At 42.0% G+C, this 27,678-nt stretch overlaps 1 protein-coding gene across 4 annotated transcripts in view; it reads left to right on the plus strand.

Annotated features, from left to right (window-relative positions):
* Positions 1–27,678, plus strand: part of NCOA1 (nuclear receptor coactivator 1) — a 278,206-nt gene that overhangs the window by 139,284 nt on the left and 111,244 nt on the right. For all 4 annotated transcript variants that reach the window (XM_060186650.1, XM_060186651.1, XM_060186653.1 and 1 more), the window contains exons 3-4: positions 8,795–8,954; positions 20,131–20,235. In XM_060186650.1, the coding sequence (XP_060042633.1) occupies positions 20,147–20,235 (89 nt within the window). In that variant the 5' untranslated portion in view covers positions 8,795–8,954; positions 20,131–20,146. The remainder of the gene's footprint in view (positions 1–8,794; positions 8,955–20,130; positions 20,236–27,678) is intronic.

Below are 27,678 nucleotides of genomic sequence, written 5' to 3' on the forward strand. Positions count from 1 at the left end.
CCCCCACCCCACCATAAGCCAGAGCTGAGCGGTCTGTACGGGTGGAGGAGGGAAATAAGAAGAATTGAAGGGAACCCAAGTCTGCTAAAGACAAAGCTAAAACCATGAAGCTCCATCCTTTATTAGAAAAGATACCGCCAGCTAGAGAAGATTAATCTTGGATGGATTTCAGAGCCAGGCACTGTTCGAATAACTTAAGTGTGAGGTCTCGAGGAGGTTCAGGTATTGCCCTGTTTTGTGTAGCTGAAGAGAGATTAAGGTTAGCAAGCTAATAAAGAATGAGCTGGACTAATTTCTTTTAAGCAGCCATGTATAAATGCCGTCATCGCAAATGTTATGAGTAACAGCTTACTTTCATCACACTTCACAGTTACAGTGTTTGTGGGTGAGAGAGTCTACTGCCCTTAGAGGTCTGAGAGTTCCTTTGTTTCCCGATCAAGAAGAGAACATTAGACCAGAACGTTAGACCAAAACGACTTTTGACACTTGTCTCATAAGGTGACAGTTGCTAGTGGAGGATAAACTTTTTTTTTTCTTTAATAAAAATGGAAACAGTGACAAAACCACCACACAATTCCCACCACCAGAGTTCCTCATTCCATCCCCTCCATTGGAAGTTTTCCTATTCTTTATCCTTCTGGGAGCACGGATCCAGGATCATTATGGGGTACAGAAGTTGGAAGGTCTGGCTTCTGTAATCGCTTCTCTACTGGACATGAGTTTTGGCAGGTGGGTTCATTCATACTCTTAGTCCATTTCTTTTATTTATTTATTTATTTATTTATGTATGTATGTATTCCCTTTTGTTGCCCTTGTTTTATTGTTGTAGTTATTATTGATGTCGTTGTTGGCTAGGACAGAGAGAAATGGAGAGAGGAGGGGAAGACTGGGAGAGAAAGATAGACACATGGAGACCTGCTTCACCACCTGTGAAGCGATTCCCCTGCAGGTGGGGAGCTGGGGGCTCCAACAGGGATCCTTTGCGCCACGTGCGCTTAACCCGCCCGACTCCCCCAGCCCATTTCTGTCTTTCCTTGTGGGGCAGAGCAGTGGGGAAGCAGGGCTCCAGGACAAATTGGTGGGGTCTATGAGTGTCTATCTTTCTCTCCCCCTCTCTGTCCTATCCATTTCGCTCTGTTTTATCAAATAACGACATCAATAATAACTACAATAATAATTACAATAAGGGAGTCGGGCTGTAGCGCAGCGGGTTAAGCGCAGGTGGCGCAAAGCACAAGGACCGGCATAAGGATCCCGGTTCGAACCCCGGCTCCCCACCTGCAGGGGAGTCGCTTCACAGGCGGTGAAGCAGGTCTGCAGGTGTCTATCTTTCTCTCCTCCTCTCTGTCTTCCCCTCCTCTCTCCATTTCTCTCTGTCCTATCCAACAACGACAACAACAATAATAACTACAACAATAAAACAACAAGGGCAACAAAAGGGAATAAATAAATAAATATTTTTTAAAAAAATTACAATAAAAACAAGGGCAACAAAAAGGAATGAATAAATAAATTAATTTAAAAAACAATATAAAAAGTTAAAGAAAAGGAAAAGGAAAAATAATCTGTCAGGAGTAGTGGCATCGTGCAGGTTTGGCATCTGATGTGTGCGTAGTGGGGTAGGTAGCTCAAAATACAGAGGAAACGAGGACAGTGGCGCCACTAGATACTAAGTAGAGGTGGGGAATTTTGAGAAAGTACACCAAAAAGCGAAAATACAGTTAGCAGAAGATAAAAAGAAAAGAAAAAGACTACTTCAGGAAGGTCAACTTCCTATTCTTTGGTGCTCCCAAAAGAGCAAACTACATCCTCATCTTTATTTATTGGATAGAGATGGCCAGAAATCGAGAGGGGAGGAAGAGAGACAGAGACACCCACAGCCCCGCTTCACCACTTGCAAAGCTTTCTCCTGACAGTTGGGGACTAGGGACTTGGACCCAGGTCCTTGCACACTGTAACGTGTGTGCTCAACCAGGTGTACCACCACCCAGCCCCAGAGCAAGCAAAATAAACGAAAAGAAAAGAATGAGTGTCATGGGACGCGTTTCCCTAGGGTAAGAAAAAGCGCCTGTTAAATTGTCAACATGCCGGCCAAGATGCCCGGTCTGCTTCATGCATGGGGACGTGCAGGTTGGGATGAGCTTGCGCTTTTAGTATCCCACTTCCTTAAAAATGAAAAGTCTGCTGGGGTCAACTGTGAGAAAGAAAGAATATTGGGAAACTAATTTTCACACACTGCTTAGTGAAGTATGAAACAGTCACCCCAACGAGCAATTTCACAATGTAAGGAGAGTGGAAAATATACAAACACTACAGCTCAGAAGTTCCACTTTGGGATATTACCACTAGAAATTCCTGTGCCTGTGAAGTACTGAACAAGAAACCATGTGCATGAACCCTTACTGGGATACTCTTGGTAGTAATGACCATTAACGGGCAATTTTAAATACAGGAGTGGGTCAGATGTGGTATTGTGTATGTGAAGGAAATACACACATACCTCAACATGAGTTGATCTCAAAAACATAATATAAAAATCCAGTAATTCAGGGTACTGTGGCATATAGTTTAAACTTGAATGTTTTTTAAATCATATTTATTTATTTATTGCCTTTTGTTGCCCTTGTTGTTTTATTGTTGTAGTTATTATTGTTGTTATTGATGTTGTTGTTGGATAGGACAGAGAGAAATGGAGAGAGGAGGGGATGACGGAGAGGGGGGGAGAGAAAGACAGACACCTGCAGATCTGCTTCACCGCCTGTGAAGCGACCCCCCCACCCCCGCAGGTGGGGAGCCGGGGCCTCGAACCAGGATCCTTACACCGTACATTGTGCTTCACGCCATGTGCGCTTAACCCACTGCGCTACAACCCAACTCCTGCTTTTTATTTTTTATTCATTTATTTTTCATATTTGTAAAAAGGAAACACTGACAAAACCATAGGATAAGGGGTACAACGCCACACAGTTCCCACCATTAGAACTCTGCTTTCTCATCCCCTCCCCTGATAGCTTTCCTATTCTTTAACCCTCTGGGAGTATGGACCCAAAGTCATTGTGGGATGCAGAAGGTAGAAGGTCTGGCTTCTGTAATTGCTTCCCTGCTGAACATGGGTGTTGACAGGTCGATCCATACTCCCAGCCTGTCTCTCTCTTGCCCTAGTGGGGCGGGGTTCTGGGGAATCAGAACTCCAGGACACATTGGTGGGGTCGTCTGTCCAGGGAAGTCTGGTTGGCATCATACTAGCATCTGGAACCTGGTGGCTGAAAAGAGAGTTTAGTATTGTTTTTATGCAAACTTAAGTGTCTGCAAATGATAGGAAAACCTACCAGGATAGTACTAACTTCATGATGGTGTTTGTCCATCACAGGGAAGAGGGAATGAACAGAGTGGCCAGGGGATGCATCAGTGTGGGTCTTTTAATATACAGGCAACACTTCATCTCTTTAAAAATAAATGAATAAATAAATAAATACTAAACATATCAAGAGTGTTTGCTGTAAATCCAGTCACCTGACTGTCATCATCACCAGGGCTTCACCACTCCTGGCTGACTTTTTCAGACGGGGGTGGGGGGTGGGGGAGACGCCACACAACACCGCAGCTTCCCGCAGTGTGGTTGGAGGCCCAAACTGCAAAGCACGCACACTATCCAACTGAGCTATTTTACCTACTCTTCTCTGTATATTTTCAAATTCTGTCTCTGCCCTTTGCCCTAGCTCTGAAATGGCAAAGGAAAAGTGACTTGTCAGTTTCCTTTTTAGTGTTTGTTCGGTATGATATAGCTGCTAGACCCTCCTGTCACCTTGCTTGTCATCTGACTCTTAATCAGACTGAATTGAAGAGATTAAATTGAAAACTAAATGAGAAGCCAGCCTGTGTGACAAGATCCAGCAGCGGTAGGGGATCATGAAGATGGCTAGGCTTCACCCACCAGGGGAAACCTGGAGCTGGTAATTGGAAGCCACAGGCGTGCCCGGTAATCCTGCGGGTCTAGAGGAGTCTGTACCACCACCTCAGATCTCTTCCTTTGGATTCCTGCCGGTAGAGATGGTGAGGAGAGCTTAAAATGCTGAACATGAGAGGTCACAGATAATTATATACAACATACCAGAAAGATACATTTTTAGGAGAACAAAGTGACTTCCTAGTAACCGTCAGCCGTGTGTCACCCATCTTAGTTTCCATGGCTTCTCCATCGCTGTCCTCAGATCTCTCTGACTGTGTGTTTGTCTCGAGCATCTCTGTCTTCCTGCAGTCCCCGAATGACTCTGCTCAGCCTCCCCCTCAGCATCTTTCCCACATTCCCTGGCAGGGTTGGCCACAAGTCCATCAGCATGAGCAAGCTGTTCTCGAGACTAAATCATTAGTAGGGATCCATCTGGCTACAGTTGCTTCCTGATTGTGAAAAAAAAATGTTTGTGTGTGTGTGAAAAAGTAATCTATGAAGTGCACACACTCACATGTGTGCTCTCCCTCCCCCCTCCCCTCTCCCTGTCCCTCCCTCCCCATCTAACACACACACACACACACACACACACACACACACACACACACACACACACACACACACCCTCTCCAGTTTTACAGAACAGAGTAACATTATTTGGAAAAGATTATTCCTGTAGGATTAAGGACACAGATGACTTTGGGGGGAGGTGTTCTTCCTGGGAAGTCACATCCTAAGAGGACCTGGGTGTGTGGCTAACTAGATAAACGATGCCTTTCTACTTGTCACTTGACACTTAGCAATTCGGACACAAATTTATGTAGGCAAAATTCAGACGTGTATGGTGCTTCGTGGATGAAAAGGCAGCAACAGTAAAAATCAGGAGAACTCTAATCTCCTTCAAGATGTTGTAGGACACTTTATTACAAATGCAGAGAAAATAGACATGTACACAGTACACCCAGGATAAGATGATTGGCTGACCCAACTCTAAATTCCTCTCCCTCACAATTTGCATTATGAGCCAGTGTGAGGAGCTAGAAATTCAAGTTCCATTGAGTTGTTGGTGTGTGGGTTAAAGTCAAAGAAAGGGGAAAAAAAAAAAAAACTCTTGAAAATAAAAAAAAGCACTTTGCTCAGGCTGTTCTCAAAAGATTTTATCTTTGGTTTTGATTATGAGCAAGTTGTTACTGATTTGCTGGTATGGTTTTGTTTTTTATAGTAATATTGAGGCATTTGGGTTTGATTTTTTTTTTTTCACCAAGTTTTGAAAAACCTCAACAGTTATCTCCTCAGAATTTTTTTCCCCAGACTTTTTTCTCCTTTTCTTCCCAGAATCCAGTTACTGCTCGCTGCTGTCAATAGGTTACTGACACTTGGTACAACTTCTTCCTCTCTTGTTCCAGTCTTTTTCGTTCTTCAGATTGGTGTTGCTTTTGGGGGCGGGGAGAGGGCGAGGGAAATTGAAACAGAAGTTGAGAGAAAAGGGGGATCTAATGTGAGAAAGAGAGAGAGAGACCTACAGCACTGCCTCACCACTTAGAGAGCTTCCCACCCTCCCCCTGCAGGTATGGCCTGGGTGCTTGAACCTGGTTCCTTGTGCATTGGAGTGTGTGCTCAGTCAGCTGCGCCACAGCCAGGCCCCTAGATTGCCCACTGGTTTGATTCCAAGGGTATTGGCTTGCTTGTCTGCTATCTCAGATCTATTATTATACCTACCAAGTGATTTATATATTTATTATTATTATTTTTTTTTTTTTTTGGTATTTAACTCTTGAATTTTGACTTTTCTTTTTACAGTTTTCATTTGCTGCCAATACTTCTTCACTTGTGCGCTGTCAGCTGCATTGACATCCTTGTTTCAGCCTCTAGATCGTCTCATCCCTCTTGAAACTCTTTTTTTTAATATTTATTTTATTTATTCCCTTTTGTTGCCCTTGTTGTTTTATTGTTGTAGTTATTATTATTGTTGTTGTTGTTGTTGGATAGGACAGAGAGAAATGGAGAGAGGGAGGGGAAGACAGAGAGGAGGAGAGAAAGATAGACACCTGCAGACCTGCTTCACCGCCTGTGAAGCGACTCGCCTGCAGGTGGGGAGCCGGGGTTCGAACCGGGATCCTTATGCCGGTCCTTGTGCTTTGTGCCACATGCGCTTAACCCGCTGCACTACAGCCCGACTCCCTCTTGAACCTCTTTGTCTCTTGATCTTGAGTTATAGTTTCCATCTACTTTGTATGTTTAATAATTTCTTGTCTTCTGACTTGGGTGCACGATAATATGAATGATATTATGAATTGTTACCTTTTCTGAATCGTGTCAGTTCTTATTCCAGTAGGCAGCTAAGGTACTGACTAGTAAATCTATATTAAATATTTATTTATTTATTGGATAAAGACAACGGGGGGGGGAGGAAATAGAGGGAGAGAGACAAAGAGAGGGAGAGAGCTGCAACACTTCTTCATTGTTTGTGAAGCTTTCCCCCCTGCAGGTGGGGACCAGGGGCTTGAACCTGGATCCTTGCACATCGTGGCATGTCTGCTCTACCAAGCACACCACCACATGGCCCTGTAGGTATACACACTTTCCATGCAATGTAGCGATTGGGTTTCTGGATGTTGATCCTGGTTATATTGACACAAAAATCTGTAGACAAAAACCGTGACAGCTTTATTTGCAGTAGCTCAAAGCTGAGGACAACCCAGATGTAGTCCAGCAGCTGAATGGTGAAGAGCAAAGCCGCAGCCCCCCAGACGTGGGCAGGGTAGCCCCCCTGGAGAGCGCACCTGCTCACTCGTGCAGGCGTGGGCACTGACACAGGCTTGAGCCCAGCCACCAACACTAGAGGAAGCTTTGATGCTACATGTAGCAGCTTTGTCCTCTCTCTTTCTAGATGGGGGCGGGAGAGGGGGGCACTTAACTTGGTCCCTAGTTTCCTGGCAGTGAACAAAACAGGAACGGACAGTGGATAATATGTAACAAACACATTGTATGGCTCTCAGGGGCATTGGGTTGAGTGAGAAAAGAAGTTCAAATCATTTTATAGTGTTTGATTCAACTTGGGTAAAATTCTCAAAGTGACAGAATTTTAGAAATAGAGAATGGATAAGTGGTTGCTGACAGTTCACGTGTGATTGTAAACAGTAAACAGGAATGTCCTTTGTGGTTGGTTGTGAGTCTGGTGTGTTAACATGTCATAGACTTCTGCACAAAGTCATAAGTAGTGCAGGAAAAAGTCGACAGAATTCAAGAAAGGTCTCTAGATGATTGTATTCTGCTCATCAATTTCTTAGTTTTGATGACCAGTAGGAGGAGGTGGATTACCTTGGCATTGTGGAAGCTTGCTTTTCTTTTCTTTTCTTCTCTTTACTTTTATTTTATTTTTTTATTTTACTCTTTTTATTTTATTGAATAGGTTAGAGAAAAATTGAGAGGGAAGGAAGGAGAGAGAGAGAGAGACAGACAGACAGACAGACAGACACTGACTATAGACCTTCCTAAACCGCTTGTGAAATTTCCTTTCTTGCAGGTGGTAGCCAGGGCTCAAACCTAGGTCCTTGTGCATGGAAAAAGTGTGCTGCCCTCAACCAGGTGCACCACTGCCTGGCCCCACTATTAGGTTTTTGTCATACTAGATGCATTTCAGTTTTATTTTAGTCCATGGTCTTTATTCCCAACATGAAGCCCTTCTTACGGTTTCAGTGAGAAGAAACCTGTCGTGTTCACCAAAACATTTTCAGCTTGGTGGGACCCACCCAAGACCCAGACTCCTAGCAGGCAGCCAGAACCTCTATTCTGTCCTTGGACTTGCTGCTTTTTGTGAGACTGTTTGGAGTTTCCCTATCGCTGAGCAGTTCAGGAATCACTTGAGGACTTCAGGGCATTTAGAAGCAGACTTGAGTATCCCTTTCCTTATTTTATTTCTCTCCTTTCCACGATTCCTCTGCCTGTAAAAGGTAGTCTTCTCTCAGTCCAGAACTACCTTCTCCAATGCCTTCAAGCCCGTGGGACTGACTTGCTCCAGTCCTAGGGAGTGTTCTGGGAAGCGTCCTCTTCAGCAGACTCCTGGCCATCTCATCCAGCATGGTTTGTCTTTCAGTGGTAAAGCCACCTACATTTCTACCTGCTGCTGGTTCAGCATCTTACGGCCTCTTTATTTAAAGATTTTATTTATTCACAAATGATGGGGGAGGGTGGAGGACAAGAGAGAGTGAGCCATAGCTTTTACTCTGGTACCTGAGATGCCAGGAATGGAACTCTGTACCTCATGCTTCCAAGTTCAGCACCCTGCCCACTGCACCAGATTCCAGAAACTGAACCCTCATTTTTATTGTTTTGTCCAGAGTGAAAAACTGCTCTCTGTGGGTAAATTAACCCACTTTGAGATAGCAGATTACTTGACTCAGAACTTGACTAGCTTCGAAGTATTGTGAATATTTGTAAAAAATTTCAACAAAATTCTGCAAGTAAAATAATGTTACACAATGAAGAACATTACTTAAATCAAAGAAAGAATGAAATGAAAAATCAGAATTTACAAATGGAAAGAAGAATAAGCATACAGATGTAGAGGGAAACAGTTGTTACTAAGTCTTTTAGGAGATTATGGTCAGAATGTAATTACGAATTAGCTAAGTGGCTGTCTTAAATAGGGACACCTGTTTAATCACCAGAAAAGACTTCAACTTTAATATCAGAGCTGCTTCGATACACTGTCTTTTGGAAATATTTTTTTTTCATTTGGCCTTCATAGTTATATTTTCTTTGTGTAACGTTTCTGATCCTTATTGTCTCTTAGAGAATGAAATGACAATCTAACCCCCCTTTTCCCTTCTCCTTTGTTTGCAGCTGTCCACATAACTGACCTTAAACGAGGCGAGAGTGAAGAGACCAGATCCGTCTCTGGAGAAACATTGTTCCTTCAGTTCCTGGAAACTACCCTCTGGAGCTCTAGAGGTGCCCGTACTATCTGTTGTGCAGACTCATGATGAACAAAGAAGTCTCCCAGGTAGGAACTGTCTTTCTCTTCCTTCTCCTTCTCCTTCTCCTTCTCCTTCTCCTTCTCCTTCTCCTTCTCCTTCTCCTTCTCCTTCTCCTTCTCCTTCTCCTTCTCCTTCTCCTTCTCCTTCTCCTTCTCCTTCTCCTTCTCTTCCTCCTTTTTTTTTTTTTTTTTAATAACTTTATCTCTATAAAAGTATGGATGACACTCCCAGAGGGAGGGGAAATGTGAGGGGAAGATGACCAGAGGGATTTAACTCCCATTCCATCAGGACCCAGAGAGACAAGAGGAAACAAGACTTTTGGAAGTAGTAACAGGTGTAGGTGTGATTTATAAATGAAGAGAAGGAGGAGTCGGGCGGTAGCGCAGCGGGTTAAGCGCAGGTGGCGCAAAACGCAAAAACTAGTGTAAGGATCCCAGTTCGAGCCCCCAGCTCCCCACCTGCAGGGGAGTCGCTTCACAGGCGGTGAAGCAGGTCTGCAGGTGTCTGTCTTTCTCTCCCCCTCTCTGTCTTCCCCTCCTCTCTCCATTTCTCTCTGTCCTAGCCAACAGTGATGACATCAATAACAGTAACTACAACAATAAAACAAGGGGTAACTAAAGGGAATAAATAATAAATAAATAAATATATAATAAAAAATAAAGGAAGAGAAGGCAGGACCATTAAAAAAAAAGGCAAATATAGCTATAGAAATAATAGTCAGTCCATCCCTGTGGCCTTGGGAGAACTACTGCAGTTGCCAGTGGAAGGAATGGGGACACAGACCTCTGGTGGTGGGAACAGTGCAGGACTATAACCATTGTCTCATAGTTTTATAAGTCAATATTAAATCACTAATAAAGATGTTTTTTGCAAAAAGTATGCATGACGGGATGACAGAAATCACTTGCCTAACTTTTTTAATGGAAATTTTTGTTTGATATGAGAAGCTTCCTGTGTTCACATTTCATAATGAAAACATTTGGTTAGATTGCATGATGGTCATGCAAAGGAACTCTAATGCCTGATGCTCCACAAAGATCCAGGTTCAGTCCCCCATACCACCATCAGCCAGAGCTGAACAGTGCTCTGGTAGAGGGAAGGAGGAAGAGAGAGAGAGAGAGAGAGGGAGAGAGAGAGAGAGAAGAAGAAAGAAAGAAAGAGAAAGGAAGGAAAAAAGAAAGAAAGGAAGGGAGAACGAAATCATAGTGGAAATGTTAGAGAAATTTCATATTACAGGTAATAAACATTTTAATGTACATTGAAATTACTAGGTTTCTCACTGATACATTACAGTTAGAATCTCAAGTCCGTACTGAGTTAGAAAGGGCAGAGGAAAAGCTATATACTGAATCATCCCTAAAGCCGGACGGTACGTTTCTAACATATATCTTGTCATTCATTTCATACATTGCATGTATGAAAACTCTATAAATGTTGTGCTCTATTGAGAAGAATATTAACGTGGGACCAGGTGGTGGTGCATTTGGTTAAGTGCTCATACCACAATGTGCAAGTACCCAGGTTCAAGCCCCTGGTCCCCACCTGCAGGGGCAAAGCTTCGTGAGCGGTGAAGCAGGGCTGCAGGTCTCTCTCTCCCTCTCTGACTTCCCCTTCCCCTCTCAATTTCTCTCTGTCTCTATCCAATAATAAATAAATGAAAAGTAAAAGAAAAAGAAAACCAGTAATGTCAGGGGCCAGGAGATTCTTCACGTAGTGTCACATGCCAGTAGCACCACATCAGAGTGCGTGCGTGCGGGAGGTGTGGGAAGTTCCGTAGGTCTGGCGGATGAATGTTGTGGCCATCCCTCCCTCTCTCTGCCTCCCCATCCCATCTGAAACAAAGTGAATGGGGAAAACAATTGGCCCAGGAGCAGTAGAATCATACCTGAGTCCCAAACACACACTTCCACATACCATTCCCCCCCCCCCCCACAGACACAGACAAGAATGTTGGGAATGAAAGTATTGTCTCTACTTTTGTTTTTTATTTTGGATAGAGGCAGAGAGGAGTTGAGGGGGGATGGAGAGAGGGGCGGGGGAGAGAGACAAAGACCTATAGCACTGATTTCACTGCTTATGAAGCTTTGCCCCTGCAGGTGGGGAGCAGGAACTTGAATCTGGCAGGGTCCTTGCACACTAATGCGTGCACTCAACAGGTGTGCCACCTCCTGACCTCTGAAATGCATCATTTCTTAATCTATAGAATACACTTTTAATGGGAAATATAAATTCAATACAAAATATACCAAGTCGGGAGTAAGGCAGTAGCATAGCAGGTTACGTGCAGGTGTCACCAAGCACAAGGACCGGCATAAGGAGCCCAGTTTGAGCCCCCGGCTCCCCACCTGCAGGGGAGTCGCTTCACAGGTGGTAAAGCAGGTCTGCAGGTGTCTATCTTTCTCCCCCCCCCTTTGTCTTCCCCTCCTCTCTCCATTTCTCTCTGTCCTATCCAACAATGATGGCATCAATAACAACAACAATAACTACCACAACAATAAAAAACAACAAAGGCAACAAAAAAGGGAAAAAATTATTTCTAGGGTAGATTTAAAAGAAAAAACCAAGTCTTTGAATAATGCCTTTTTATTAGTAGGACAGTTTTAAAGACTTTACACAGAATTTTCTGTTACAAAAACAATCAAAAAACACTTTGAGAAAATCTGAGGGTCAGGGAGTCGGGCGGTAGCGCAGCGGGTTAAGAGTAGGTGGCACAAAGCACAAGGACCAGCTGGAGCCCTCGGCTCCCCACCTGTAGGGGAGTCGTTTCACAAGCACTGAAGCAGGTCTGCAGGTGTCTGTCTTTCTCTCCCCCTCTCTGTCTTCCCCTCCTTTCTCCACATCTCTCTGTCCTAACAACGATGACATCAATAACAATAATAACTACAGCAATGAAAAACAAGGGCAACAAAGGGAATAAATAAATAAATATTTAGAAAGAAAGAAAGAAGAGGAAATCTGAGGGCCAGAGAAAGAGCTCACTGGGAGAGTGTGCTGCTTTGCCATGTGCTCAGCCTGGGTCAGGCCTGGCCCCCACCATGTGGAAGGAAGTACTCTCCAGATCATACTTTCTTGGGGAAAAAAAGGGAAAGAAAAAGGCCTGAGACTTTATATAATCAGTGGACTAAGACAGTATGATGTCTTCAGTATTTTCATTAATTCATTGCTTGAACTTCATCTCTTTGTCATTACTTTTTATTCCTAGCCATAACAGGAGATTGAACAAACGTTTATAACAGAGGTATAGAGACAAAAACTCTTCTTTAGGCCTGGGATAACTACTCTCAGAATTTCGGTTCTTGACTCTGTTGGTTCAGACATAATTGTATTTTCTACATGTTTCAGGAAATCTTTGCTAGCCATTGGTCTGAAATATCTGGTTCTTAACAACAACAACAAAAAAAAAATTAAAGAGGCATTCAAAGAACCAGAATATGGTCCATACATGATGAACTACAACCAACAGAAGCTCTTTAAGGAGGCCTGGAAGTTGTAGCTATTAAACAGAAACCAAAATGTAGATGTCTGACTTCATCGAAATACAAACACTTGCTCATCAAGAGACACTGAGGAAAATGAAATGATAAATCACAGAATGAAAAAAAAAGATGTTTGCAAATCATATCTTACACGGGTCTAGTTATGCAAAGATAAGGACTTATGCTACAACAATACAAAAACTAATAATAATCCAATTAAAAGGAGCAAAGAACCTGAATAAACATTTCTCCAAAGTAGTTGCCCAAAAGACCACTAAATACATGAAAAGATAACTCATTGTCATTTGTGAGTAGAGGAATGTAAACCAGACCAAATGAATACCATTTCACACCTACTGGGATGGCCGTAATTAAAATAAAGTTGAAAAATAAAACAACAGTTGCATGAATGGACCAGTGGACTAGCTCAGACACATAGGGCGCTGCTTTAGCACGTGAACAGCCCAGACTGAGCCCGCCCTCGCTGGACTGAAGGGAGTTGGGTGCTGTGGCCTCTTTCACTCTTTTCTCTGTCTATCTGGAGGAGACCACAGAAAAAAAGAAAACACTTATACAAAAATATTGTTTGCTGATGCCCACAACTGCATTATTAGTAAGTAGCCCACAGTTGGACAAACCTGAATGACCACCAGCTGGTGAATGAATAAACCAAAACTGGCATATCCTCACAGAGAACAATCAGCTGTAAAAAGTGTAAAGAAAAAACATGTCTCCACATTCAAAAGACAAAACTGAAGTCGTCTTGTAAAGAACCCTTGGTGTTTGAGGATCCAGCTTAAGAAATAACTTTTTCTGACAGCTATGACTTTTCCCGTGGAATATTTTCACCTTGTGGATGATTCTCCCTTAGGCTCCTCTCATTATATCCTTGCTTCTTTGTGCTAATTGTCTGACAAGCAGTTTTACTTATACTTTCATGGTTGTTTACTAACGGATTGCTACTGATTTTTTCAGTTCTCAGCTAAGTCTGGGAAATACGCAAAAAGTTTCTTGTGGAGAACTGAAATGCAAAGCACTGACCTATTTCTTCATCCTCACCTCTTTGGTTTAGTTTGGTCCACTTTCACAGAGATAGATGTGGTTTCTAGTTCCTAAAACTGCTCTCTAGAGATTCTAAGAGATTGAGAGTATAACTTAGCTACTGCTTTGCCTTTTTTTTTTTTTTTTTAATCAGTGGAGTACGTTTACTTAGAAACCTTAGCTCTCTTTCAAAGGTAATATGCAAATTGGTTTCCTGAAATCAGCATTTCTTTTCTTAATGAACCTTATTTCAGAACTCTTACTGACAAATAAAAGTCCATCTCACAAATAGAATTGCTGTAATAGCTTTTACTCACCAGAGATTTTAACTCCACTCTCAGCTTAATGTGTTTTGTAAGCAGAAGGCCAGTAACATCAGAATCACATGGTCAGCAAGCCACTGGTGACCCTTTCTGAGCTCCTTGACAGTCGGCCCTTTCTCCGGTAGGCCAGCCTGTCTGGCTGCCGTGGGACTGGTGTTCACTGTGTCCTGAGTGCTAGAATCTCAGACCAGACCAGAACAAAACAGTAGAGTCAAGTGAAGGCAGCAAAGTGTGGAGAATATCACTTTAAATGTGTTATTTAGGGTATTTGTTTTTTAAATATATATTTATTAGTGGGGTAGATGGAGCCAGAGAGAGATACACAGAGATAGAAATAGATACTACAGCACTGCTGGGGATTGAACCTGGAGTCTCAGAGCCTCAGGCATGGAAGTCTTTTGCATAAACCACTATGCTATCTCTCCTGGCCACTGCACCGGGTCTTGTTTCTCTAGCATGAGCTGTGCAGGTTTCTTCTCCAAAAAGAATAGAACGTCCCCCTTTCAAAATTTGCAGAAATTTTCTCCAATTTCTAGATCAAGAAGAATATTTCCCCCATTGAAAACAAAGGAACAGAGATCAGGAAAATCCAATTTCTCAATTAAAGAATTCAAAAACAATAGGAAAGATTCCAGAAACTATTTAACCATAAAACCTTAAATTTATTTGAAATGTTATTTGAGCCCCCATGTCTTATAGATGTTCTGTTAGGTGTTGAATGTATAATGGAAAGATACGGTAACTGGTTTTGAATTCACAGTCTAGAAGAAGAGACAAATTAGAGAATCGTGGCGCTTTATAGTAAGACTATATGTCTAGGGATATATGGAACGTGTAGCATACTGGTGCCCGTGATTGTACCCATAGAAAATAGGTCGATTCCCAGATGCATGTAGCTTAGTATTTTTGGAGAAAAAGGCAGCGGGCAGCTTAGGGAACGAGCATTAAGCTTAAAATTTTTTTTAAAAAAAAGTCAGTAAATTCTGGTCCCTCTCCCTCCTGCCCACCCCCTGGGCCAAGATTCATCATTTTATCCTATTTAACTTGTTGAAAAAGGTTAGAGTTGGTGCTTCTTCATTGCTACAAATATTGGAAGATCAGGGGTCGGGTGGTAGCACAGTGGGTTAAGCGCATGTGGCACTAAGTGCAAGGACCAGCGTAAAGATCCTGGTTCAAGCCCCCGAGTCCCCACTAGCAGGGGGGTCGCTTCACAAACGGTGAAGCAGGTCTGCAGGTGTCTATTTTTCTCTCCCCCTCTCTTTCTCCATTTCTCTCTGTCTTATCCAACAATAACATCAGTGGCAACTGCTGGGATAGCCTGAGGGTGCTTCTTGCCAAGCAAGTGCTTTCTGGGTTGGAGAGAACTCAACTGGAGCCAACCTAGGCTGCTGCATGGGAGAGGGATCAGGAACTGGTGCGGAGCTAACCTCATAGGAGATACACTCTGGAACTCTCAGAGCTGGAAAGCAATTCCAAGTGTGTCTACTCAGAAAAGCAGCTTGTATATATACCCACCAAGTAGGGTGGAAACAGGATGTGACGTAGAGAGGGTGGAGCGAAAAAAGACTGGTGGAAATCAGGGTGTGACAAGGAGAGGGGGTGGAGCAAAAAGGGTATGAACCAGCGGGATTAAACCAATGCCCTGGAGGCAGGGTGGTGTTTAGTTAACAGTGGTTTATGTAAATAGACCGCAGCTTTAAGTGGGATCAAACCAGTGCCCTGCAGGCATGCCCGTGCTTAGTTAAGCAGGATTAGAGACAGAGGCTTTAAGCCGGGGGAGCTGGCATACTACTCAACAGGCAACAATAACAACAAGGACGACAAAAAATGGGGGAAAAAATAGCCTTCAGGAGCAGTGGATTCATAGTGCAGGCACCAAGCCCCAGCAGTAATAACCCTGGAGGCTGAAACAAGAAAAAAATACAGGATGATCTCACTTTTTATATTCCCATTTTATTCTATTTCCCTCTGTGAAACTACACGTCAGTGGCTCCTTCTGTTAATTTAGTTAACCTCGTTTAAGCTTCTGAGAATGTCCACAGGTAGCAGTTTTATTCCTTACAGTAACATATCGTTTAGCTGGCCATCTTTGTTTTGTGTTAGGGTTTCAGAATGCATGCTGGCAAAATCTCTCACCCTCACCTGCTCCAGGTCTTGGCTCAGCCCCGCCCTCTCAGCCTTATTTGAACTAGCTGCTTGTACCCGTAACAGCTCCCACTTTCTAGAGGACTCGGTCACCTCCTTTCTGGTGTATTTATTGCCTCTCTGCCTCACAATAGAATGAAACTCTTTAACAACAATGCTCTGTCTACATTTTATTTATAGCTGTATTCCCAATACCTAGAATAGAGGCTAACATAGATACAGTAGGAATTCAGTTAAGTATTTCTGCTAAATTATGTTGGGCTATCCACATACTGAGACCAATTAAAATTTTTCTAACTACTGTTTACATTTGCTGGGACCATGGGGAGTTACCCAAGATTTTACTTTAAAAGTCTTTTCTTGGATCTGAAACTGAAATTAAAATGGAACCTACATGTGTGTTTATAGAGGTTATGTGTAGTATATGGAGTATATACTGTGATTATATACAATAACCATCTCTGTATGATAATGAATATATATATATTCTATAAACACTTGCTACACCAATTCTGTAATAAGTACATAGTAGGTGTAAGCTGATACAGACTTTGTATGTTCTGCTTCAGGAAGCTGAATATTGTCCTCTGGACACCAAGGAGTTACTGGAGGGTTGTAAGCAAGAAGCTGGCATGATCAGACCTAGGTTTTTGGTTGCCTACTCTAGCAGTTCAGAGAGACCAGCTGGGAAGCTATTTTAGTAGTCCAGCAAGAGATGATGAGAGAGTCGTATGAGGAAGGGACAGATTTGAGAAATGCTTGTGAAATGAAAATTGACAAATCTCAGTGTGTGCTTGTATGTGGAACATGAAAAAAGAGGCTTAACTATTCCCACTGTAGTGATCTGGGGGGTGGCACAATGGGTAAAGCATTGGACTCTCATGCATAGGTCCTGAGTTCAATCCCCAGCAGTACATGTACCAGATTGATGTCTGGTTCTTTCTCTGTCTCCTCCTATATTTCTCATTAATAAATTAGCAAAATCTTAAAGAAAATATTTCCCCCATACCAGCTTAGAGAAAACACACGCTCATGCGCGTGTGAGTGAGGAAATAATACATTCATGTTGAAAAATTGAATTTGGCTTCCAAGTGCAGATACTTGGTGAGGAATTGGATTATGAATCTGAGACCCAGGGGATCTGACTTACCAGAGCAGTCAGTATGAGAATGTGTCTCATATGAGGATAAAAACTGTCCTGGGACACTAGAACCATGTGGAATCATAACCACCAGGAAGAAGAACTGTGCAGAAAGTGTGAAGAGAAGCATGCTCGTTCTAACAGTACCTCATATCACAGGATCGAAACATTATAATCCCTGTTCATTTTCTTTTAACTTTCATCACAGTTCAAGAGTGATGTTGACGTTTTATTTTATTTATGTCCCTGATTCCTAGAAGTCAGGAATATCTGTTTTACTGTTTTTATTTTGGATAGAGACAGAAAGAAATTGAGAGGTAAAGCAAAGGAAGGAAGGGGAGAAAGGAAGAAAGACCTACAGCACTACTCCTTCAGTAATGAAGCTTTCCCCCTGCATGTGGGAACTGGGGGCTTGAACCTGGGTCTTTGTGCACTGTAATGTATACGCTCAGTCAGGTGCGTCACCATCCAGCCCCTGTTAGACTGTCTTCCACTAGCAGGGAGGTGGCTCAACAGATAAGAGTACAGGACCTTTATGTGTTAGGACCCTAGGTTCTATTCTTGGCACTGAAATTGGCCTATCTGTCTTATAAAAATGAATCTTTAAAAAAAAAGAAAAAGAAAACTTATCTTGTTGTTCACTGATTTGCTGCGGTACCTAAATTATAATAGATTTCTATTTCATTTGTTAAGTAAATGAAGGGTGCATGGGGTTACGGAAGCCAGTGGATGGCAATGTTTCCAGAAGAAAACTGTTTCAAATGCTGCTCCAAGCAGTCCAGTGAGATAATAAGAATCTCAGCATACAGTGAGTACTCGTGAACAAAGAAATGAGACCATGTCTGTATGATTTACCAGTGAGGAGATACAGATGAGTTAGTTACCCACTGAGTGAACACTTCCCCACATGACACTCTCTGACTAAGGGGAGAGAATCGCAGTAGCACTAGGAACTCAGAGTACACTGTTCTCACGGCTTATTTGATCCAGTCCTTGGCATAGAGCTGTAGGTAGGGGCGTAGAGTCATTATCCCATGTTATGGATGAGGATATAGATTGTGGATTAGAACCAAGAACAGGCAGATAGTGGTTCAGTGGTTAAGCTAGGACTTGAATGAAGCCTTTGTGTTCCTCAAGTCTGTGACTTCAGCCATCAGAGAAGTGATTGTTTAGAAATGACATTTGGGCAAGAATGATTCTGCTTCTGTTTGTAGGACAGGTTAAAGGGGAGTGCTGGAATTGAAAGGGGGTGGGTGAAGGAGCTTGCATTTTTCTAGAATAAGGTCTTTGGGTCCAAGCCAAGATCGTATTGGAGATTGTAAAAAGAGATGATCTAAGATTCCTTGGTAAGGAAGAATTCCCACAGCATGGATGCCAAGTAGAAATTAAAGCTCAAAGAGAAAAATATGAAATAAATTAGGGGCCAGGCAGTGGCGTGCCTGGTTAAGCGCACACATCACAGTGTGCGAGAACCCAGGTTCAAGCCCCTGGTCCCCACCTGCAGGGAGAAAGCTTCACAAACAGTGAAGCAGTGCTGCAGGTGTCTCTCCCTCTCTATCCCCCCCCCCTCTAAATTTCTCTCTGTCTCTACCCAATAATAATAAAGTAAAATATATATGAATAATTTGAGGGTCAGGGTTAAGTGCAAGTGGCATGAAGTGCAAGGACCGGGGTAAGGATCCTGGTTCGAGCCCTGGTTCCGCACCTGCAGGGCTGTCGCTTCACAGGCGGTGAAGCAGGTCTGCAGGTGTCTGTCTTTCTCTCCCCCTCTCTGTCTTCCCCTCCTCTCTCCATTTCTCTCTGTCCTGTCCAACAACGACGACAACAATAATAACTACAACAATAAAACAACAAGGGCAACAAAAGGGAAAATAAATATATAAAAATGGAATAATTTAAGCATTACAATCATAGAAGTTGGAACTTTTCATGAACTATACTCTTATACAGAGAAATAAGAAATGTGTCTTTTTGGTTGGATGAAATAAATTCATGATTATAAGTTTAGGCATTATTTATATAGCAGAAAGGAGATATGGCACAATCTGTGGTATTAAGGAATATGTTTTAGAGAAAAAGGAGAAGAGGGAAGCACATTTATTCATATTGATTAGTTAAGGTATGTAGAAGGTACATGCAGTGCTGCCGTCATGTAATGATTGTAGAATTTAAGGAGAACTGTGCAGTACTTGAATTATTTAATAATACTAGAATTTAAGGGAAAATAGTGTTTTTTCCCATTGAACAAGAATTCTCTCTCTGTACAAGGCTAAGTTGTGTGAGAGGGCATGGAGGAGAAGTGGTGAATATAAGACCAGCATTTGGATTCCAAGTTGCATTGAAGACTCTACAGAGAACAGTTGTTGATGGGGTAGATAAGAAAAGATCTTTAAGAGCTGTCACTGGTTGGCACAGCATGTGAGAGAAGACCTGGCCAGCGTGCCAGGGGGATGACTTTGTGTTCTCTGGCATCTGTACCAAGATCCTAACATAGACTAAACATTTGATCTCCGTGGCCTGATGACAATAAGCACGAGGCTGGGCGCACGGTACTCAAATCGGCACATATGACACGAAATCCAAATCTAGTTTGCACATTAGGTGCTAACCTAATGTGCAGAACTTATTTTCCTGTCAATGTAAAAGTCCCAATCCTTCTGGCTTCAAGTTTCTCTAAACCCTTCGCAGAGTCAAGTCTGAAGTTTATTAATATAAAAAATAATGCTGATTCCCAGTTATACATTTAGTTTTTGCATTTATATATGAAAGTGATTCTTTTTCCTCCAGGACAGGGGTGGGGAGTGGGGAACTCAGTCTGTATAACCAACTCAACAGTCGATTCACCCTGATGGGTACCTGTGATTTCATAAAGACTGGCTGATTTTTTTTTCCCCAACAGGTACAGAGAAGAAAATGCAAAAACACAAAGTATGTTTTTTGTTTAGGTGTGAACACTTTTATGATGGCTGTGATTATTGAGAGAGGGCAGTGGAATGGAAGAGAACGCTTCCTTCTCCCCCACCCGGTGGGCAAGTTCTTCAGAGAGATGTTTCTTATCCTTGCCCTTCCTTTCTAGGTGTGAAGTTTTCAACATGAGTGGCCTCGGGGACAGTTCATCCGACCCTGCAAACCCAGACTCTCACAAAAGGAAAGGATCGCCATGTGACACGCTGGCATCAAGGTAGGGGACACTCTTCCTTGGTCTCTGGCAGAGCTGCGGTATCATCTCCATGGCCACTTTTGAGCTTTGGTGTCACCTGCTTCAAGCTGGCTGGCCTCTGAGCTCGGCATGTTCTGTGCCTGACCCCTCTGCATTTCCTGCAGTCACATCTGTGCGCGCCAGGTGCCTCGTTAGCCACTGCCTTCTTAAAGGGGAGTCTGCTCCCCCCCCCACTACCCGTCCAGTCTCCCCTCCATGATCTGTCCCACATGCACTTTTGTGGCCCCCACGCATCACCTCAGGGTTCTAGCAGGATGCGCAATTATATGTTTCACAAATCCCTGACTTCTCCTTTGCACTCAGCTGCTGCTTAGTAAAGACTTTCTCTCCTTGCTCACTATTTTGTCCCCAATTCCTGGCAGAAGTGTGGCTTATCCACATGAGGACAGAGTAAATCTTCGTTAAATGAGCAAATCAGTCTGGCACCTCCTTGACTACTATCAGAGAACATTTTGGAATTGATGGGACTAAGAATCATAGTGTTACGGAGCCACGATTTCAAAGAGGAGCTGTTCGCATGGGTAACGTGATCGCCTTAATGGTCTAAAAGAGATCTGTTTATTGCCGAGACCGATCAGCACCAGATAGAGAAGGGACCTCCACCAGATGAGAAGAGCAGCTTTGTTCCATTTATCCTCTAGGATGCAGAGCATCGTGTCTTAGCCTCCTCACTGCTCCCTTGCTGGTTGTGGGGAGCTGGCCCGTGTTATAAGGGACGACGTTTGGCAGTCTGGTTGGTTTCTTGGTCTCTATGCTAGATGCCGGCTACATCGTTGTATCAGCTGTGATGGCCAGTGTGACATGTCAACTGTGATAACCAAAAATATCCCCAGACATTCTCAGATGTCTCTGGGGACAGAGAAAGCAGTGAGATCCTCATTTGAGAAAGCAGTTAAGGACTCTTCTGTGAGCAGAGCCAAGGATGACAAGTGTCAGGACTCGAGGCTGAGAAAGAAAAGGGGATTGTTTCTTTACAGCTTGTGAGAGCTGCCTTGGCGAGATAATAACCTGAGCGCTCACAATCCCCGCTCCAGATGCCAGGGAAAATGTCGGGATCACGATGTAAACCAGACCTGTGTTGTCAAAGTCAATTTCTTGTTGGTATCTGTATTATGAAATCAGCCCTTCTTAAAGGAGAACTTAAAAATAAATAAATAAATTCTATTTTACAATGGGTCTTTTAAGAAATATTTTATTTATTAATGAGAAAGGTAGGAGGAGAGAGAAAGAGAACAAGACAACACTGTGGTGCCTGTGCTTCATGCCTGAGAGTCCAGTGTTGTATCCATTGTACCAGATCCCAGGCCACAATGGATTTTTTTTTTTTTCTAATGGGGGGGTTTGAATCTAGAAAAGAATAGAAATTAGCAAAGTGTCTTATCCACCACATACTGCGGACTGTAAATGCACTTTTACTTACTTTCTTCTGTACAGTTTGAGGATTGTACTCAATCTGGAATGTGTCTTTGTGTATGAGGAAGTGTAGGGACTTACTTTTGTTTTCCCTCTCAATTCAAAGCTAGTGGTCGTGACCCTATTCTCTCTTTGCTTTTGTGCTGTTATCTTTCTCATAGATCAAGTTCCTGCATGGCTGGGAATCTGGTTCTGGTTTTTCTTTTTTTCACATTTGCCCTTTTAATCTAGCAGGGCAAGTCATTTTTCCTTTTGAAAACTAAAAACACTTCAGAAGTGCTTTTCCTGTTCTTGGCCTTTGCTCTTGCATACAGAATTTAGAATGAGGTTTTTAAAAAGTTTTCCCTGAATAAAGTTCCTACAGATACTTGGATTGATGCCGTTTATTTTTATAGAGTAAGTAGGAGATAGTTGCCATGTCTGTGATCTAGACTCTTCTAGAGTGTTCTTATTAATGACTGATAAGACTTTGTGTGCACTTAAGTCTTCATTACTCTTACGTGAGTTTATCTTCTCTGTAGAGTGTTGCCTGTTTGTAGTTACATATATTCCAGGGTACTATAGAAACTTTACTGCTTTTAGGAATGATGCCATTGTGTCTGTCTGACTTTGTTTGGCAGCTACTCATGTATAGGAATCCTAGTGATTCGAGAGTATTTATTGATCTCCTTCCTATCCATCCATTATCCTAGACTTTGTTTGAATGTCTTGTATGCTTATTCTCCTAGCTTTTATATTTGCATAGCTGTATTATTTTACAAGTATTAAAAATTAGTTTCTCTCGCCTATTTTAAAGATAATTATCTTTGCATTCATGGTTTAAAATATTTTAAAAACTTCATCTCCAGGCTTATGAGTTTCTCTTTTAATGAAGTGGTACTTCTGACATGATAAACTGAAAAATTATAATTTTGAAACTCAGTTTGTGCTTGAGTACCTACCAGCTTGTAATGTTTTTCTTGGTCTGTTATACATACTGACTTGCCAAATAATCAGTGGACTCATTAATCACAAAGGGCACATTTTAGACCTTGGGGTATTTATTACCCACTATCTATAGAGGAACACTGGCAGGGGACTTCCTCAGTCGTTATTTAGTAGCGAGAGATAGTGTTATCTCATCCCCATTCCTAAATTCTTGTAGAAGAATAAGAATTAGTCTTTCTTTTTTTTTTCTTTTTATTTATTTTTTTTGTGATCAAAACTGGAGTAATTTTATTAGCAGAATAAGTCAAGATAATATTAATATTGTACTGCTATCCAAAGAATAAAATCAATACCTATGATGCCATACTAATATAAATAAGTGAAAAGCAATAAATATTTCTTACTGAAGAAGTCCAGTTGTTAAATATAAAAGAGATAAGGAAAATAGAAAATCATCGTTAGAACAGCATAGCAAATATCTGTATGCAAACTCTATTTACGAATGCTAAAACTAGAGCAAAACTCAGAAATGGTATATTGCTTGTGGAGCAACTCCCTTGCAGGTGGAGAGCCGGGGGCTCGAACTGGCTGGGATCCTTACGCCAGTCCTTGCACTTTGTTTTTTTTGTTTGTTTGTTTGTTTGTTTTTTTAAACTTCGTTTCCAGCAGATGTTGTTGGAACTCAGTCCAGTAGCTACTTCTCTCTCAGTTGTCATCTTGGCTTCGTCCCCTCTTTTTAAAAATTTTTTTAAATGTTTTGTTTATTATTGTTTTTATTTATTATTGGATAGACAGAGAGAAATGGAGAGGGAGGGGGAAGATAGAGAGATGGAGAGAGAGACACCTGCAACCCTGCTTCACCACTCATGGAGATTTCCCCGTACAGGTGGGAACCAGGGGCTTGAACCTGGGTCCTTGTGCCCTGTAATGTCAGCACTTAACCAGGAGTGCCACCGCTAGATTGTCTGTCTTAAAAATGATGGGGTAGCTATATCTTCTGCTTGCTTAGCAATTTCAGTTCAACTCAACAAGTACTTAAAAGCCGGCTGGCTGTCTACTTAACCAGCACCGTGAGCTTGATGCTGCGGGCATCTGAGGGAAGTATGGGAGACATGCTTTCTGTCTTCAAAGAGCTTACAGAGCTGGTCATGTCACTCACCCTTCTTAAACCCTTCTGGGCTTCCCCTTGCTCTGAAAATTAATGATCATAATCAAAGCAGTGGTAATAGGCAACACACATGGAGCTAATAGTATATGCTAGGAATTATGCCAGGTGTATTGTATAAGTACCGCGCGTTAACCGATTGCGCCACTGGAGCTCTAATGCCAGGTGTATTGTACACTACCACTCTTTTTTTTTTAACCCTTACAAAACCCAGGAGACAATTATTGTCATTATCGTATTTTGCAAATGAGGAAATAAAAACTTAGACAACTTAAACTGCTGTTAAGTACCTTGTCTCTGGTTACGTGGCCAGCGACTGACAGCGGAAGTTTGAGCTCCTCCTTTAAGCAATATGCCATGCTCTTTATCTCTAGAACTCTTGTGATCTGGACTGGGCCTCATCTTAAGCCAAACTGAACTTGTAAGGTTTGGACTTGATGTTTTTACTCTCTTTAGACCTTTGACAGCAACCTTCTACTAAAATTTGACAAACCGTAAGGCTTGGGTGTCACCTGATGTTCCTCTTTAACACCGCACCTTGGCCCCTGGTATTGCAGTGACCCATTTCCTTCTGTTGGTTTCCGGCTATTTCAGGACTATGTCTAAGTTACTCCAAGTCCCCAGGACACAGCACATTGTTATCTAGCATGAGAATTTAGCTCATAGCGGCATTAATCTTTATGAATGCAATACAAATCAAAATAAAGTGGCGTGATGAGAAGGAAATTCTAAGTGGTCCAAAATAATACAAAATTCCTTTTCCACGGGGGTGGGGTCGGGGGTGGCTAGGTGTTCATATCAGCCTTTCCTTCAGTTTGGGCTTTACTTGAATACATAGGCTCAAATTCCCTGCCCACATTTATTAATTGCTTCATTTGGAGATGATTTCCCTGGTCCCATTCTGAAATCATTTGCAGACACCTCACCATTTCATTATGGTTCGCTCCTTGCTTGCTGTCATTTCTGTTTGCCTGTGCTGTCCATTTAACCACCTTTCCTTTCACTCTATAGTGGCTCCCAGCACTTCATTATTTGATAAAATTTAGTGGCAAAACAGATCTGGGAGTCCCACCGAAGGAATCCAGTTTATTTCCTCTGTTGATACTCAGAATCATGGGTGTAAACAGCTCAGAATTTAAGCTGAATCTGTGAAGCAAGTCTACTCTCAGTAGTTCCCTCAAAAGAAAGTCTGATGCTCTCTGACATCTGTCACACTGCAGAGCTGTACTTTTCTAAAATCTTTTATCCATCAAAACGTGCTACTCATTGTTTCCTGTTGCATTTTTAAAATTTTGGTGTGCAATTTGTCTCAATATCTGTCTGCATTTACTTGCTGTGGAAACTGGAAAATAAAGTTTGAATAAGTAAGATGCTACAGATTCCTCAGTAATGTAAGAGTTAAAAGATGAAGGCGGAATGTAAGATGTCCTCTTAGAATTGGTATCCTGGGATGTGTATCACCCAGTAGTAGTACTTTGTTTCATGTCCTCTTAGAATTTGTATCCTGGGATGTGTATCACCCAGTTGTACTTTGTTTCATGTCCTCTTAGAATTTGTATCCTGGGATGTGTATCACCCAGTAGTACTTTGTTTCATGTCCTCTTAGAATTTGTATCCTGGGATGTGTATCACCCAGTAGTACTTTGTTTCATGTCCTCTTAGAATTTGTATCCTGGGATGTGTATCACCCAGTAGTACTTTGTTTCATGTCCTCTTAGAATTTGTATCCTGGGATGTGTATCACCCAGTAGTACTTTGTTTCATGTCCTCTTAGAATTTGTATCCTGGGATGTGTATCACCCAGTAGTACTTTGTTTCATGTCCTCTTAGAATTTGTATCCTGGGATGTGTATCACCCAGTAGTACTTTGTTTCGTGTCCTCTTAGAATTTGTATCCTGGGGGGAGTTGGGCTGTAGCGCAGCGGGTTAAGCGCAGGTGGCGCAAAGCACAAGGACTGGCATAAGGATCCCGGTTCAAACCCCGGCTCCCCACCTGCAGGAGAGTCGCTTCACAGGTGGTGAAGCAGGTCTGCAGGTGTCTATCTTTCTCTCCTCCTCTCTGTCTTCCCCTCCTCTCTCCATTTCTCTCTGTCCTATCCAACAACGACGACAACAATAATAACTACAACAATAAAACAAGGGCAACAAAAGGGAATAAATAAATAAAATAAAATAAAGAAAGAATTTGTATCCTGGGATGTGTATCAGCCAGTAGTACTTAGTTTCATGTAGATGAGGGCTGTTGCTTACTTGACTTGCTTCTTTTCAGTTTATGATGTTGTGTAGATTATTCTTTTTTTTAAATTTTTTAAAAATGCTTATTTTATACTTTTTAGGCTTTTTATTTTTATTTATTTGGTATTGGATAGAGAGAAATTGAGAGAGAAGGAGGAAAATAGAGAGTAAGACAGACACCTGCAGACCTGCTTCACCGCCTGTGAAGCGACTCCCATGCAGGTGGGGAGCCGGGGGCTCGAACCGGGATCCTAACGGGTCCTTGCGCTTTGCACCACATGCACTTAACCTGCTGCTGCGCTACCGCCTGACTCCCTTTATGTTGTGTAAATTATTCTTACTCTAAGTTTTTTTTTTACAAAGAAACCTTTTTTTTCTTTATTGAGGGATTAATGCTTTACAATTGACAGTAAATACAGTAGTTGGCACATACATACCATTTCCCAGTTTTCCACATAATAGTACAACCCCCACTAGGTCCTCTGCCATCCTGTTCCAGGACCTGAACCCTCCCCCCACCCCCCACCCACCCCAAAATCGTTTACTTTGGTGCAATACCCCAACTCCAGTCCAAATTCTGCTTTGTGTTTTCTCTTCTGATCTTGTTTTTTCAACTTCTGCCCGTGAGTGAGATCCTCCCATATTCATCCTTCTGAGAACCTGGTATTTTAATTGTTGTCTGTTAGGAGCCTTTCCACCAGCTTTCTACAAATACTCTCTCCCCCCCCCCCCCCCATTTTAGGTTCTTTTTTTGGCTACTACTTTTGTGAATACAGTCAAGTGATTTTGATGACTGTTTTTTTTTAAGGCATAGGTCTATTTGTGGCTAATATTTCTCATGTTAATTTGATACTATAAAATTTCATCTTCCAGTAATACTAAGCAGTCTTTGTGTGAGTGTTACAGAAAGTATGTTGCCTTGTAACTTGACTGGATAAGTCAGGGTTAATAACTAGAAATCAAAAAATGAACATTATTCTCTCATTACATTTGAATGAATGCAAAGTACTAAGTGTTTGCACATTAGCCTTTGTTCTCATTATTTGCTTAAGATGAGTCGTTTGATTTTATTTGTTACAATCATGAGAATTTAAAAGCCTTTTTATTTTTTAGAACAATATACATATTTACACATATAAAAGACATTGTTCCTCTGTATCTTTGTCCCTAATGATGTATTATTTTTATTTTTATCTTTGAATGGATACTGTATTCTTTTTAATAAAGGCAAACTAATTTCCTATTATAAAAATCAGGACTTTATCAGATTCCTAACTATAGTTAACTCTAATATTGGCTGCTTTGCTTACTTTTAACAGAAAGCATTTGAAAATTCAGATTTGGGGGTCCAGGGAGATAACCCAGCCCACTGGACCAGCAGTTGTCATGCCTCAGCCCCCAGAGGCTGCAGGTTCAAGCCCTGTCTCCTCCTCATGCCGAAGCTCAGCAGTGCTCTGTCATGCCCCCCCCACACACACACACACCGTCTCTCATAGTAAAAGAGAAATTTCGGGGTTTTCTGATTCACGGAGTTAGTGTTTCAGGCATAAAATAATTCCAGTACGCATCTGCCATTGACCTCATCTGTGATAACAATGTCTTTATGTACTTGAGCCAGAAATATTTTCTGCACTTTGGCATTTTGTAATATCTTTTTCAGATGT

The sequence above is a fragment of the Erinaceus europaeus genome, chromosome 3 (genome assembly GCF_950295315.1).
Source record: "Erinaceus europaeus chromosome 3, mEriEur2.1, whole genome shotgun sequence".
Taxonomy (NCBI): Eukaryota; Metazoa; Chordata; class Mammalia; order Eulipotyphla; family Erinaceidae; genus Erinaceus; species Erinaceus europaeus.